Genomic DNA, 14392 nt, shown 5'->3' with positions numbered 1-14392 from the left:
CTTACTCAGATACAATGTCTTGGTTTTTGGAATGGTTTTGACATCCTAAGCAGGCCTATGAGTCTTAGAAACTTGAGAAATTTAAAGTGTGTTGTTTGGGGACATTTTCAAAATGCAAGAAAATCCCTAAAAGAATATTGTAGCCTGCTCTATTCTCCCAGGGAAGCAAACTATTCATGATGCTTAGGAAATTTTTCAGATAATTTGGAATAAATTGCATATTACCATCATTGCTTTACCATTCCATCAATTTTACTACTGGTAACCTGATGTACACTGCTTTATTTTTTCCTCTTTTTTGCCTCTATTTTCCTTTTGCCCCCCTCCCCTTTGCTTTGTAACTCAATAGAGGTGCCCCAACTCACTGACCTAAGCTTTGTTGATATAACCGATTCAAGCATCGGCCTGAGGTGGACCCCGCTAAACTCTTCCACCATTATTGGGTACCGCATCACAGTAGTTGCGGCAGGAGAAGGGATCCCTATTTTTGAAGATTTTGTGGACTCCTCAGTAGGATACTACACAGTTACAGGGCTGGAGCCTGGCATTGACTATGACATCAGCGTTATCACTCTCATTAATGGCGGAGAGAGTGCCCCTACTACACTGACACAACAAACGGGTGAATTTTGAAAACTTCTGTGTTTGAGACATGGATGGTGTTGCATGCTGACACCAGTCACTCTGGTTAAATATGGATGTTTCAAGGGAAAAACCACATAGATTAAGACTGGGTGGACTGGGGCAAAAGGAAGCAAATGCATATACTAACCTAATTGAATGAAGACATCAAGTAGTCTGAGGTGCACTTTCATTTAAACCACAATATATGTATAAAGCTGGAGAAATTTAGATATCTGATCTATTAAATGCAAAATCAGATATTTGATCTATTAAATATTAAATATAAAGGTTAAATTTGCAGGCCTAGATATTTTAAAACTATCTAACATGAATGTCATGATAAGCACCAGATAATACGGACAGATGTATTTCCAACATGTACCATTACACTGTTTGTTCCTTCTACCCTTTGATAAACTTCACCATGTTTCTGCTTTGCAGCTGACTAAAAACCTATCAAAATTTAGGGTAGAATGAAAGGGAGTTGTTTTAAGGTAAGGAAAAATAAACTGGAGCATTCTAGATTTTGTTGCTATCACAAGGTAAAGAAACTCCTCTTTAACCACAGTCTGGGGACCAGCATGCAACATTTTAAAGGTTCTCTGCCCTGCATGGTAAGAAACACGCTGAGAACCAATTTGCATGAACTCTTCTCACTTATAAGCAGAATTCACTGAATGGAATTGTAGCTATGCCAGTAGCTTGTAGACATCTCACGTCAGGGGGGAAATTTAGGATCCTCTTGTCTCTTTGTCTGTGTGCATGTGTCTCTTTGGAAAGTACTGCTGTGTTTCTTTTTGCTGTGTGGCAACTTAAGCCTCTTCAGCCTGGGATAAGAGTCATTTTCAGTGGTATTAATAATGTACTTAAAGCCAACCTACTTGAAAGTAGATAAAAATTATTCTTTAAAATACATTGATGATGGCAGAAAGGTTAAAGGGGCCTAACAGTCGTGTTATTTTTTTAACAGTAGAACACTATGATTAGATTAGATTATTGCATGGTTATGACTGTTTTCTTTGTGCATGAAATGGTGGTTTTACCTTGCCAGCTATTTTTGTTAGCTTTATCTTTAAAAGTACATTAACATAATCTCCTCCTTATTTGAAACCAGCTGTCCCTCCTCCTACTGACCTGCGATTCACCAATATTGGTTCAGACACTATGCGTGTCACCTGGGCCCCACCTCCATCCATTGAGCTGACCAACTTTCTTGTGCGCTACTCACCTGTGAAAAATGAGGAAGATGTGGCAGAATTGTCAATTTCTCCTTCAGACAATGCAGTGGTCTTAACAAGTAAGCAATAAATACTAACCTGGAGCATAATGAATTAATTCTGAGTTCTCACATAGGTGCAAATAAGAGAGAGATGCAACAGAGCTATGAACTAATATCCGAATTTAACATGCAGCTCTGTAAATTCTGAAAGGTGTAATGTTTATTGTTTTCTTGATATACCTTTGATATCCACAACTTAAAAAAAATCATCTTGGAAAACACTGGCATTTTGAATCCAAAGACTTTAAACACATTCTACTTCCAACTAAGCACATAGAAATAAGTGACTATTAAGAGAAATTACACAGCCAAATCTAAATGCTAGAGAGGAAAAATGAGGGTTGAAAATAGTGTTGTCATATCTGTTCTATTATCATTTTTTGGAACAGTGTCAGCATGTAATCTACGTTAGCGTTTGAAAACTTAGAAATAGTGAGTTACTGATGGCTTGGGATAGATCAGGATATTATGAAGAGTCAGAAGTTTAATTTGTACTTCAAAAAGCATCTGTTTGCAGGATTTTGCAGAAGGCTGAGGACTTAAAAACAACTAATGTTAAATAAACAATTTACAGAAATTGTCTCTTTCTACTTCCTACCATTTGGGAACAGACAATTTTTATTAAAGAAAATTGGAGTAGGTTGCAACATGGTGGTGTATTTCACATAAACATTGTTCCTTATTATTTCACTCTTGTAGTAAAATAGGTAAGAGCAACAGAAGAGTTCATATAAGGTGGAAAATAGCTTACATTTATAGATTCCCAAATGGTAGTGTGAAAACATCCTCTTCCTTTCAGATGTGTTTCAGAATGTAAAACACAAAGGCAGCTAAGTATGACCACAATCTTGGTTTCTCACTTCATGGCTGAGGACAAGAGCATCCTTACACCTGCATGATTGAGTCCATAGGACTGTTTCTGTTCTAGAACATGCTGGAATCAGTAGTTACCATATTATCCAATGCATCACATGTTGGCTCCAGCTTAGCCAAGACCTGTCACATGTTAATCATGTATTCTAAGAACTTCTGTACCTAATGCTCTGACCTCAAGGTAACAATCTTCCCCAAAAGTCATTACTATCATGTTTTATAGAATGTAGTTGCTAAGTTAAATTGCCCCTGACCAAGTTGGAAGGAAGAAATGGAGTTCAAGTATCCATCTCCATCCTTTCCACATCTCGACCCCAATCTGGTGTTTTCCAAACCTTATAGGAGCCTCTACAGAAACACTGAAGGGTGGACAAGGTGCTGGGGAATGAGGGAGGATCTTAGTGAGCAGAAGTGCAAACGTTCCAAACCTTACTCTGTACCTTTCAAGCATATCAAAATGAGAGAGAAGGATACCCAGGGATGTATACTAAACTTTAAAAAAAATATTCTGTTCTCACCTTAATATGGCAGAGTCCAATTCTTTACCTATGGAGTATGGCTCTTTTCTAAAAAAGAACACCTTGGTCCCAGCCTGGATCAACCCCTGTATGATCTTGGGCAAATAAATGAAAGAAAATAACTTCTGTGTGCCTTGTTTTTCTCCTTTGTAAAATGGGGATAATTGTAGTAAACCAACCATGTTCAGAAGTAATGGAAGTGTTCAATATCTTGCATACATAGATGGTTCCACAAATAATTCATGTCAAAATCTGTCAAACTGTATTTTAAATATATGCAATATATTCTTTGGCAATAGAGTTGCTTTAAAAACTAGCAAACCACCTCATTAGGTTGCTGGAGAGGTAAATAACAATGCACAGAGCCATAACAATTATTAGTATTTGTTCTTTACAGGCACACCAGCAAATGAGTGAGAGAAATATTAGCTGCAGCAAATCCACTCACAGAGCTGGATCTGAGGTCAGGGCTTCAAGAGGCTACAAGGCAAAGTGACCCTTCTTTATCACCTAATTACAGACCATGTCGAGGTAGCAATGTTCATTTAGGTGTAATTAGGCTATAGGACTGAATTACCTGGACTTATCATCAGTTCAAATAATCTCAGGAGTGCTTTGGTTTTTCAGGCTTTCAAGCACAAGTCTAAAATAAGTTCCACTTGTTTCTTCAGATCTCCTGCCAGGGACTGAATATTTAGTCAGTGTCTCCAGTGTCTACGAGCAACACGAGAGCATGCCTCTTAAAGGAAGACAGAAAACAGGTGAGTCATATGGCACCATGCTTAGCGAGTAGCTTCCACCTACAATTTTAAGTAACAATGAAATGCTACTTCTAAAAACACATCTCTGTCTTTTGTGAGTGGCGGTGCATGTAGCCTTGTCATTACGTTTTCATCACTGCTCTTGAAAACCTCACTCAACATTTATTAATTACTAATTAGATTTCAGTCACTAAGTCCCTACTCCCTACTTCCACTGAGAACCGAAATAAGTCCAGAAACTTTGGTGATTTTCCTTAAAAAAAAAAACTCCCAAGAAGATTATCTCATCATCTCTATTATTTAGGGGTGGATGGACATTTGATTAGGCAGTTTTGCCTAAAGCTTCCCCAACACTGTCCTTGTCATCTGTTTTTCCTCTTTTATTAAATCAACAAATTTATGTATATTCTCTACTTAATATCTTTTACTACAAGAAGAAAGTTGAAGTGAATCCCATAAATAGTATTTACTTTCTTAAATATGAGCACTGCTTCTAATTTTTCCCTTTAAAAAAGTATACCCATGGGCTGGCAGACTGGCTGAAGAGGTAAAAGCCCCTTTCTAGCAAGCATGAGGCCGTGAGTTCAAATCCCAGTGCCACAAAAAAAGTTAAATAAAATTAATATTCATTTATTTATAGTTCACTGATTCCAAAAAAGGAGTTAAGATATCTCAGTTTGGTTTGAATATATTATGGAATAGAATTAGTGGATGCTATAACTCAAAACAAAAATTTTCTGGAAGTCCTAGAGAGGTTAAGTGATTTCAACAAGAGATAAACACTGAATTCTTGTTAATTTCAAAAATGTACTAAATTTTGAATCTATGAGGGATTCAAACATTTAACTTGAGAGTGAGCAAATCTTGCTTTACTTTGGGAGATACATTTGTAGAATGGAAACATTGAATAACTGAGTGCTGAAGCACTTGAAAATCTCAGTCCCATATCAATTCACCATTTTCTGCAATGGTAATGCAGAAACACACTATAATGATATGCTTGAATGACTTAGCAAAAGGGAAAATATTAATGAATGCATGAATTGACAATTTTTAACTCTGAATTTATGATATAAAAATTCATATATGGCTTAGAATCAGTATGTTATAACATGAAATTTATGAGACATCACTGCATTGCAGTGGGTATTTGTTACTTTCCTTTATATCTTCCTCACTTTCTTTTTCTTCCCCTGGATGGGAAAAATAGGTCTTGATTCCCCAAGTGGCATTGACTTTTCTGATATCACTGCCAACTCTTTCACTGTCCACTGGATTGCTCCTCGAGCTGCCATCACTGGCTATAAGATTCGCCATCATCCTGAGCATGGCAGTGGAAGACCCCGAGAAGATCGAGTGCCCCCATCTCGGAATTCCATCACCCTCACCAACCTTATTCCAGGCACAGAGTATGTGATTACCATTGTTGCTCTTTATGGCAGAGAAGAAAGTCATCCATTGGTTGGCCAACAATCAACAGGTAACTTTGTTTCTGGTCTGCAAAGTAATTCAGAAGACTTTCCTATGTAATTGGTATAGTCTGTAAAATAGCTTCATGTCATCTGACTCATCATCTCTCATAAGATAGATCATGGGCTCAGTGTTGATGGCTCATGTCTATAATTCTAACTATTCTGGGAGGCAGAGATTGAGAGGATCGTGGTTTGAAGCCAGTGCAGACAAATAATTTGTGAGACCCTATCTCAAAAATACCCAACACAAAAAAGGGCTGGTGAGGAGTGGCTCAAGTGGTAGGGCACCCACCTAGCAAGCAAGAGGCCATGAGTTCAAAGCCCAGTACCACCAAAAACAAAAAAGCAAATCATGGTTAAAGACATGGAGAGGGAAAGGACAGAATATGGGGAGAATCTCCCTTTTACAATATTTTAAAGATGATGATTTCTTTATCACAAGAAATTTCTCACCCAATTTAGATATTTATGTATTTATGTTTATTCAAAATATAGAAGACATAATACTGTTTCAAAGTTACCTTAAAATACAGTTTTACTGTAATAGTGGCATTATTTGGAAGGTTAGATGCTGAAGTACTTGGGGAAAAGTGTCATCATGATAATATGTACCTTAGTCACAAATAGTTGAAAGAGCGAAGTGAGGTAAATGCTTCCAAATAGCACATACTAAGGAGAGGGTATATGGATGTTCCTTGTATTATTTTTGTAACTTCAATTGTTGTAAAATTTTTCAAAAGAAAATGTTGAAGAAAAATCCCTAAATAAGTTTAAAATAATCATTTTATCACAATTGGAATGGTTTCCCTTAACCCCTTGTCTTGAATTGTTCATAATTTTTAATTCTGTTAATTCTTTAAGTAAGCATTTTCGTTTAAAGGATACATAAAGACAATTACCTGGAAAATGAACAAAGAGAAACTGGGCATTGTTTAAAAGTTGTGGATGTGAAACCCGTCCCATATTTTTTTCTAGTTTCTGATGTTCCAAGAGATCTGGAAGTCATTGCCTCGACCCCCACCAGCGTACTGATCAGCTGGGATGCTCCTGCTGTTACAGTGAGATATTACAGGATCACTTATGGCGAAACAGGTGCGTTAATTGCATGCTGTTTCATACTAACCAGATCAGACTCTGTCATGGGCAACCTAGAAGCCCAGTAGTGGACATGGAACTAAAGAAATGTTGACAGTCCTAGTTTGTGGATGTTGACTTTTCCAAGAATTCATGGAAGCTATGTATATTACTTGTTATAAAATTAAGATTAAAAACTGTTTATACAATAGAGGGGGAAGAGCAGAGTGGAGGAAAAAAAGATTGTAAATTCACAAATGTATTGTTATTGGTGAAATGTGATTTTCCTTTTTACTTTTCTCTACAATTCAGTAACATCTTAAAACTAGAATGTTAAGATAAAATGAACTTCAATTTTCTCCTAATTTTATATACTTATCAAGGTTTACTACATGCATAAGTATATGTTCCTGTTTAGACTCTCTTAGTAGCACTCTTTAGAAAGGAATAAGAAGTGAGATGTGATTTACATACTTCTTTCAATGTATTAATTAATCAGTAAAACCCAAGTAACTCCAAGCGCCTCATATTCTCAACTAACCCCTTTTCATGCAGGAGGAAATAGCCCTGTCCAAGAGTTCACTGTGCCTGGGAGCAAGTCTACAGCTACCATCAGTGACCTGAAACCTGGAGCAGATTATACCATCACTGTGTATGCTGTCACTGGCCGTGGGGACAGCCCAGCCAGCAGCAAGCCAATTTCCATTGATTATCGAACAGGTACACATTCCTCTCCTGAAGTGACACAGGCTTATTTATTCAAGTAGGTTGTCTACAGTGTTCTTTCAAGGCATTTGTTATTTTCTTCATTGTGAAATTGATTTTCCTTTGCATGAGTATGTGTATGTGTGTGTGCAATGCAAGAGATTGAACCCAGGGCCTGTGTGTGCTAAATAGGCATCCTACCACTGTTCTACACCCCTCAGCCCTCATTTTCCTTTTTAATAAGACAAAAGCCTATACCTAACAACACCTGCAACTGTTAGAGTTTTGAGCCAAATACAAGGAAGCACCCTGAAAGCAGAGATCTATCTCATATGCTTCCTATAGAGATAGGCATAGGATATATTTGATAAGCATTTGTTGAAAAAGGAATGAATGAGTTGCTAATGTAAGAAGACAAATCTGGGATGTAGTTTCTTTTTGAATGAAGCAGTTACCTTGAAAATAGTTGTGATGGTGTCAAAATGCATGCCCATCCTCCCAAAAAGCTAACTCTTTATTCTTGCCCAAAAACCAGGAAGAAATTAATAGGAGTAAGAGATCATTTGAATATGCACCAGAACTCGGGACATGAGTGGTCTTGTTTCCAATGACTAGGGCTTCACTGACTTCTCCTTGCTTTTATTTGTAGAAATTGACAAACCATCCCAGATGCAAGTGACAGATGTTCAGGACAACAGCATTAGTGTCAGGTGGCTACCTTCAAGTTCTCCTGTTACTGGTTACAGAGTGACCACCACTCCCAAAAATGGCCCAGGACCATCAAAAACTAAAACTGCAGGTCCAGGTAAGAATGACCAGCATATTACACACAGCAGAATGAGTAGGCCTACACAATTTTCTTTTTTAAATAAATAGCCCCCTTGTCCTGAGTACTATATATTGTATGCCCTGGGTCATAGTTTTCCCATTCATAGTTCAGGGCTGAAACTGTTACCAGTCTACTTCACAGTTGAAGTTTTAGGATACATGCATTTCAGGTTTTGCATGCACCATTCTGTTTAGTGGTATAGACATCTTAAATTATTACATCCACCTTTATGGTCTTGTTTAGCATGCACATCATGAAGAAAAGGGTGGACTATCTGAATTTTTCAGTTTCTTGTAGATCTGTTATTTTTATTTTTATATGAATCCCATATACTTGTGAAAGACCTTGAACAGTTCTTTACCATACTGATATGGTAAATTTGTATTAGCAATGAATAGGTCTGTCCAAGAGGAAATTGATGTCTGATTCCTCCATATTTTCATGATAATTCTGCAAATAAAAGTTCTAGGCTTACTTACTATCAAACTTACTACCAAACTCTAGAAGTCACTTGAATGCCTTTATAGGGTATAGACACTGTGTTTGCTTTTAATTCCCATTGCAGATCAAACAGAAATGACTATTGAAGGCTTACAACCCACAGTGGAGTATGTGGTTAGTGTCTATGCTCAGAATCAAAATGGAGAGAGCCAGCCCCTGGTTCAAACTGCAGTAACCAGTACGTAACAATGCTTGGTTAACATTTCTAAATTCAAATTTTGTTCTTGGGTATCTGAATGCCTTCTGCATGTCTTTTTCAGTTGTGCACAAGGACAGCCAACTGGCTGACCAGTTCATATCTTGAGCTGAGCCCTTGACAAACATTTTTTCTTCTCAGTGCCAGGTAGCGAACTTACAGGAAAGGAAGTTGTGATTCTACCATAGTTAGTTGCTGTGCTTTGAATTTCTTTTGCTCAAATGGCCTCAGCAAAATCTTATTTGCCTATACCAAATCTACAAAATATTTTGCTTGGACCTTCTTTTCTATGACTGGATGGTAAAGTTTACTGAAGTGTGCTTCATAAAGCTATTATGTTTGGAGGACTGTGACTGGATCAGTGTTTAATATAAATACTTAATGGAGAGGGGAAAAAAAAGAGTGTAAGAAAAATTACAGCAACTCTGAATCTAACATTGAAAATCAACTTTACCACTTCCAAGGCATAGAAAACCCAGGTCTAGGAAACTAACATCACATGGCAAAAACAAATCTTGGTAGAATATCTTTAAATTAATATAAATAAATCTCCATTGTGGGGACATTTTGCAGGGTGTCTACACATCTCACATACACTTGTTATAATAAGTAGTGCTATGTTAAATATTTTCTAAACCAAAAAAATTTAAGCAAATGTCAAGTAATTTTCCACTCAATAGTGGGTTAATTGGAGTTTAATTCATCAAAGAAAATGGTTTCTGCAAAACTGCTTTGCATGTTATAAAAATGCTTATTTCACAACTTGCTTTTCACATAACCTCTTACCATTAATTTGCCTAACAGACATTGATCGCCCTAAAGGACTGGCATTCACTGATGTGGATGTCGATTCCATCAAAATTGCTTGGGAAAGCCCACAGGGGCAAGTTTCCAGGTACAGGGTGACCTACTCAAGCCCTGAGGATGGAATCCATGAGCTATTCCCTGCACCTGATGGTGAAGAAGAAACTGCAGAGCTGCAAGGCCTCAGGCCGGGTTCTGAGTACACAGTCAGTGTGGTTGCCTTGCACGATGATATGGAGAGCCAGCCCCTGATTGGAACCCAGTCCACAGGTATATCGTTAACGGCACCACGCAGGTGCACACGGGAGCAGCGGCTTTATGCCTTGCTGACATTATATACTTTATCGGGCAATTGGTTCCCGGGTAAGGGGGATAAAACAACCCTCAAATTCTGTTAGGAAAGACCCTCTCTAAAGAGGAATGGTAATAAACAATAAAGTTTAGCTGATATTTAGGTAAATAAGTCTAATAAAGGGAATTTGGACTAGCATGGCTTATTAAAAAGGCCATAAAGTAAGACATTTGAAGATGACAATGAAATTGTGGATTATTTTCTAATTTATGACTCCCTGTGGTTACTGTAACTGTATGTAAGGAAAGAAGTTTAGCATCATAGCACTTACTTGTGAAAAGAACTCAAACTGAGGCATTCTCATGGCAGTATGATCTGAGAACGCATGGGTAAGACCTTTCTTTCCTGGCTAGAGATCATGTGCTAGGGGTATAATTTGCTTAAAGGATTCTGATTCGGACACATAGGAAACAGTCATTTGGGCAAATGCTTTCTACAATTCTTTATCCTCTTGTGCTTTATTTCTGGAGCAGGGTGGAATGCTAAAGATGTGTTCTAGTGACAGCATAAACTGTAGCGGAGACAACCTGTATTATTGCTCTTTGCTTCTCTTTTCTGCTTCTGTTGTGAGCTAGTTTTCTTCTTATGCTGCACCACAGACAATACTTTAAATTTAACAATGATGTCTGCCATGGGTCCAAATATAAAGACAGTACAAACACAATTCTGCCTTTTTGGGATGTAATACATTGAAATGGTTTTCCATACAAAGATAATTTGTATAGAAAAAGAGCCATTGCTCATCTTTTCATACAAATGGAAAATCAATCCTAATGACCAATGAGCCAATGTGATTTTTTTGTGTTTTAAGGTGGAAAAAAAAATCAAAACAAAACCTCCCAAACTCTAAAGTCTCTTAGAGTTCTGGAATTTACCCAAGTGTTTCCAGCGATTCTGAGAATTGATAGATATAAAACACATTTTTCAGCAACACTTTCTTCATTTTGTATCCTTCTTGTTGCTTTCTTGTACTGATCTTTGCTGGACCAGGGAATCCGTCTAACTACAAGAACAATCCATTTTATTTCTTGGAATTCACTTTATTTTCCCTTTTCCCCATTTCCTGTGAGATAACCTCTAATCAATGACCATCCCAACAGCCATTCCTGCTCCAACCAACCTGAGATTCACTCAGGTTACACCCACCAGCTTGAGTGCCCAGTGGACAGCACCCAACGTTCAACTCACTGGATACCGAGTACGGGTGACCCCCAAGGAGAAGACTGGACCAATGAAGGAAATCAACCTTTCTCCTGACAGCTCATCTGTGGTTGTGTCAGGGCTCATGGTAAGAAGTAACTTTCTGTCACTGGAATATAATAGAAGGTGATGGAAATGTAATCTCATAATGAATTTAATTGGGATCTTTTCCTCAACCATCAAATAATTTTATTATAATTTTATATCAATAGAATTCATTTTTGTTGCCTTTCCAGATGATTATTGGAACCAAATTTTATAAATAGCTTTGGAATTTGTGTGCTTCCTTTAAAAGTGCTCTGCTTATTTTAAAAGGTTGTTTGTATGTAAGGAGCAATTTATATAACCATAAGATGAATTTCTGCATCTTGTGAGCTGTGTTACCTTGGCAAAAGACATTCTTCAGTTTGTACCAGTTCAAATTGACATGACCCTCATTAAAATATTTTAAATCCTTCTAGACATGTTTGTAGAAAACTAGCTAGGATCCTAGGAGATTGGTATGCATCTTAATGTAAGACCGATTCCAGGGAAAATTACAGAAGAGGGTTCAGAGACAGAATAGAAAATTCTCTTTTCCTTTCTGTGACCAGAAAAATTCATAATTTGTATCTGTCAGATCATAAAGAAAAAAACAGGCTAATACCCATTTTCCTCATTTTTTATCGGTTTAGCATAAATATGTTATTTATGACTTACTTGGGCTTCCCCCATGAGAACATTTTAAAATTCACTTCATTTAAATCTGTTGTCAGTCATCTGTAGTTAGGAATGAAATTAATTTAAGAATTTATAGTGTTGTAGGTTTTGCTAGTTTATGTATTTTTGCTTTCATGATCACTACATTTATTTCAATCTTTAATGAAACTCACTGAGCTTCATGTAATGACACTGTGAATGCTTACTGTGCCCTTATTTTTAGGTGGCAACAAAATATGAAGTGAGTGTCTATGCTCTTAAGGACACACTGACAAGCAGACCAGCTCAGGGAGTTGTCACCACTCTGGAGAGTAAGTAATCAAAAGTTTAGTATCCACAACCTTTGGTATAAACAAAAATTAAAGAATGATAAATGATTTCTTTGATCTCTAAATTAGTGAAATGAACCTCAATTTGGAAATTGATGTAATCCCTATCTTTTTGACTGTCACCTCTATTGTCCCTTCAAAAAGGTCTACTGATAAATAAAGTGGAATCACTTCATAACTTTATGATGTTTGTGTTATGGATTAGGATGAACACCTCGCTTATGTGCTACTTGTTAGGATTTGATTGGAGAGGGTACGCTGGCTTCTGCTGTAACAATGAAATAGGTATGGGACCAAACTGGGCCCAGATTTTAGTTCTCTGCTGTATCAATAACTTGCTGTATGTTCATTCAGCAGTGATATAAAGTGCCATTTTCACCATCTATAAAACAGGGATAAAATAGGGATGTTTTTTGGTGAGAGAAAAGATGCGAAGCCTTTTAAAAATGACAAAATACTAACAATAATACTAGCTATATGTATGTATATATATTTATATATATAATTGTTACCTGGCTATGTTATTATTCCTATCACATACATTTTTACATTACAGTCAGTTAATCATTTGAACACTTACTGAAGTATTTGTAGATACTATAAAGTCAGCCTGAGAACCACTAGTAGTATTTATAAAGCTTTTCCATTCTTCAAGGGAAAGGCATGAGAGGTGAAAATTTTCATATTTCCTTTTCTCTCTGAATTCTAAAGGAAATAACCTGTACATTATTAATCAGTGTATTTTCTGAAGTGGATATATTTGGTGTAGAATAAGGAAATAACTTAAAACATCAAACTTTATGTGTGTGAGCCAAGCAGGTACTAATATGTAGCTATGGTCCCATGCAGATGTCAGCCCTCCAAGAAGAGCCCGTGTGACAGATGCTACTGAGACTACCATCACCATTAGCTGGAGAACCAAGACCGAGACCATCACTGGCTTCCAAGTTGATGCTATCCCAGCTACTGGCCAGACCCCAGTTCAGAGAACCATCAGCCCAGATGTCAGAAGCTACACCATCACAGGTCAGGGAACTCACCTCACTGACCAAGTGTGTTAATCAGTAGACACAATATAAACTGGCTTATCCATAATTCCATGACTTACCTTGATTAAATTTATTTTTAATGTTTTACTATGGCATGGTCTGAGAAAGTTAATACCATGATCAGAAACAGCTTTGTCTTTGAATTTCTAACTTCATCTAATGTTTGTCAAGGAAATAACCCAAGTTTCATTCATCAAATTTGTTCTTTCACCAAAATGCCCTTATTTAAAAAGAATAAATGTAGCTAGGCATGATGGTGTACTCCTATAATTCCAGCACTTGGGAGACAGGAGGATCTTAAACTTGAAGCCACCCTGGGCTATATAGCAACTCTCTATTCCAAAAACGGAAAAGAAAAAAAAAACAAAAACAAAAACTACAACAATGCTTAAAACTGAAAGAAATGAAGTGGTGGTATATAATTCTCAGTATTAACATCAATTAAAAAAAAGCACAATTAAATTTATAAAAAACAACAGCACTACTTAATAAAGATCAAAATGATAATCAGAGAATGTTTAATATCTGAGTCAGTTTAGATCTTTTTGAGATTTAAAAGTTTGATTATCAGTACCAACTAATGACCTGATTATCCTAAAGAGAAAAATCCCTTAGTAAGTGACTGCCCCTCATTCTCTAAGAAGGTAACTTCTAAACCTGTGTTTTTGCATTTCAAAATTATTATAAGGTCTTTGTCTATATTAGCGATTTGATTTTGAGATATGTTTCTCTTGAACAATTAATATCCATACCATGTTCTGCTTTATTGTTCAAATATGGACCACTTCTGTGGTCTTCATATATACGGGATGGTAAAGGAGCTACGACAACTGCAGTTGAGCTTAAACTCTCCTGGTAAAGCAAGAGCAGGTAAAAACTATATCTTCTCAAATCCCAGGTTTACAACCAGGCACTGACTACAAGATCCACCTGTACACCCTCAATGACAACTCCCGGAGCTCCCCTGTGGTCATCGATGCCTCCACTGGTAACTATGCTTTCCACTAGGGAAATGCTACTGGCTTGCCTTATCATTAGTCAGGTGAACTTAAGAAACAAATGAGAGGCTGACATTTTCATATTATGGCTTCCAGTGAATCATATTTCAGTTTACAGAATTCTTAGAT

At 37.0% G+C, this 14392-nt stretch overlaps 1 protein-coding gene across 12 annotated transcripts in view; it reads left to right on the top strand.

Annotated features, from left to right (window-relative positions):
- The window catches only part of Fn1 (fibronectin 1), a 63796-nt gene that overhangs the window by 38171 nt on the left and 11233 nt on the right, over positions 1-14392 (top strand). For 3 of the 12 annotated variants that reach the window (XM_074071664.1, XM_074071661.1, XM_020181665.2), the window contains exons 25-37: positions 350-622; positions 1739-1921; positions 3966-4055; positions 5266-5535; positions 6503-6619; positions 7157-7321; positions 7956-8111; positions 8701-8814; positions 9637-9906; positions 11089-11276; positions 12111-12198; positions 13066-13242; positions 14164-14253. In XM_074071664.1, coding sequence (XP_073927765.1) covers positions 350-622; positions 1739-1921; positions 3966-4055; positions 5266-5535; positions 6503-6619; positions 7157-7321; positions 7956-8111; positions 8701-8814; positions 9637-9906; positions 11089-11276; positions 12111-12198; positions 13066-13242; positions 14164-14253 — 2181 coding nt within the window. The remainder of the gene's footprint in view (positions 1-349; positions 623-1738; positions 1922-3965; positions 4056-5265; positions 5536-6502; positions 6620-7156; positions 7322-7955; positions 8112-8700; positions 8815-9636; positions 9907-11088; positions 11277-12110; positions 12199-13065; positions 13243-14163; positions 14254-14392) is intronic. The other 9 variants (XM_020181668.2, XM_020181667.2, XM_020181666.2 and 6 more) reach the window with 3 other exon arrangements.

Source organism: Castor canadensis, chromosome 4 (genome assembly GCF_047511655.1).
Source record: "Castor canadensis chromosome 4, mCasCan1.hap1v2, whole genome shotgun sequence".
NCBI classification, from domain to species: domain Eukaryota; kingdom Metazoa; phylum Chordata; class Mammalia; order Rodentia; family Castoridae; genus Castor; species Castor canadensis.
This window is presented reverse-complemented; position numbering and strand designations above follow the sequence as displayed.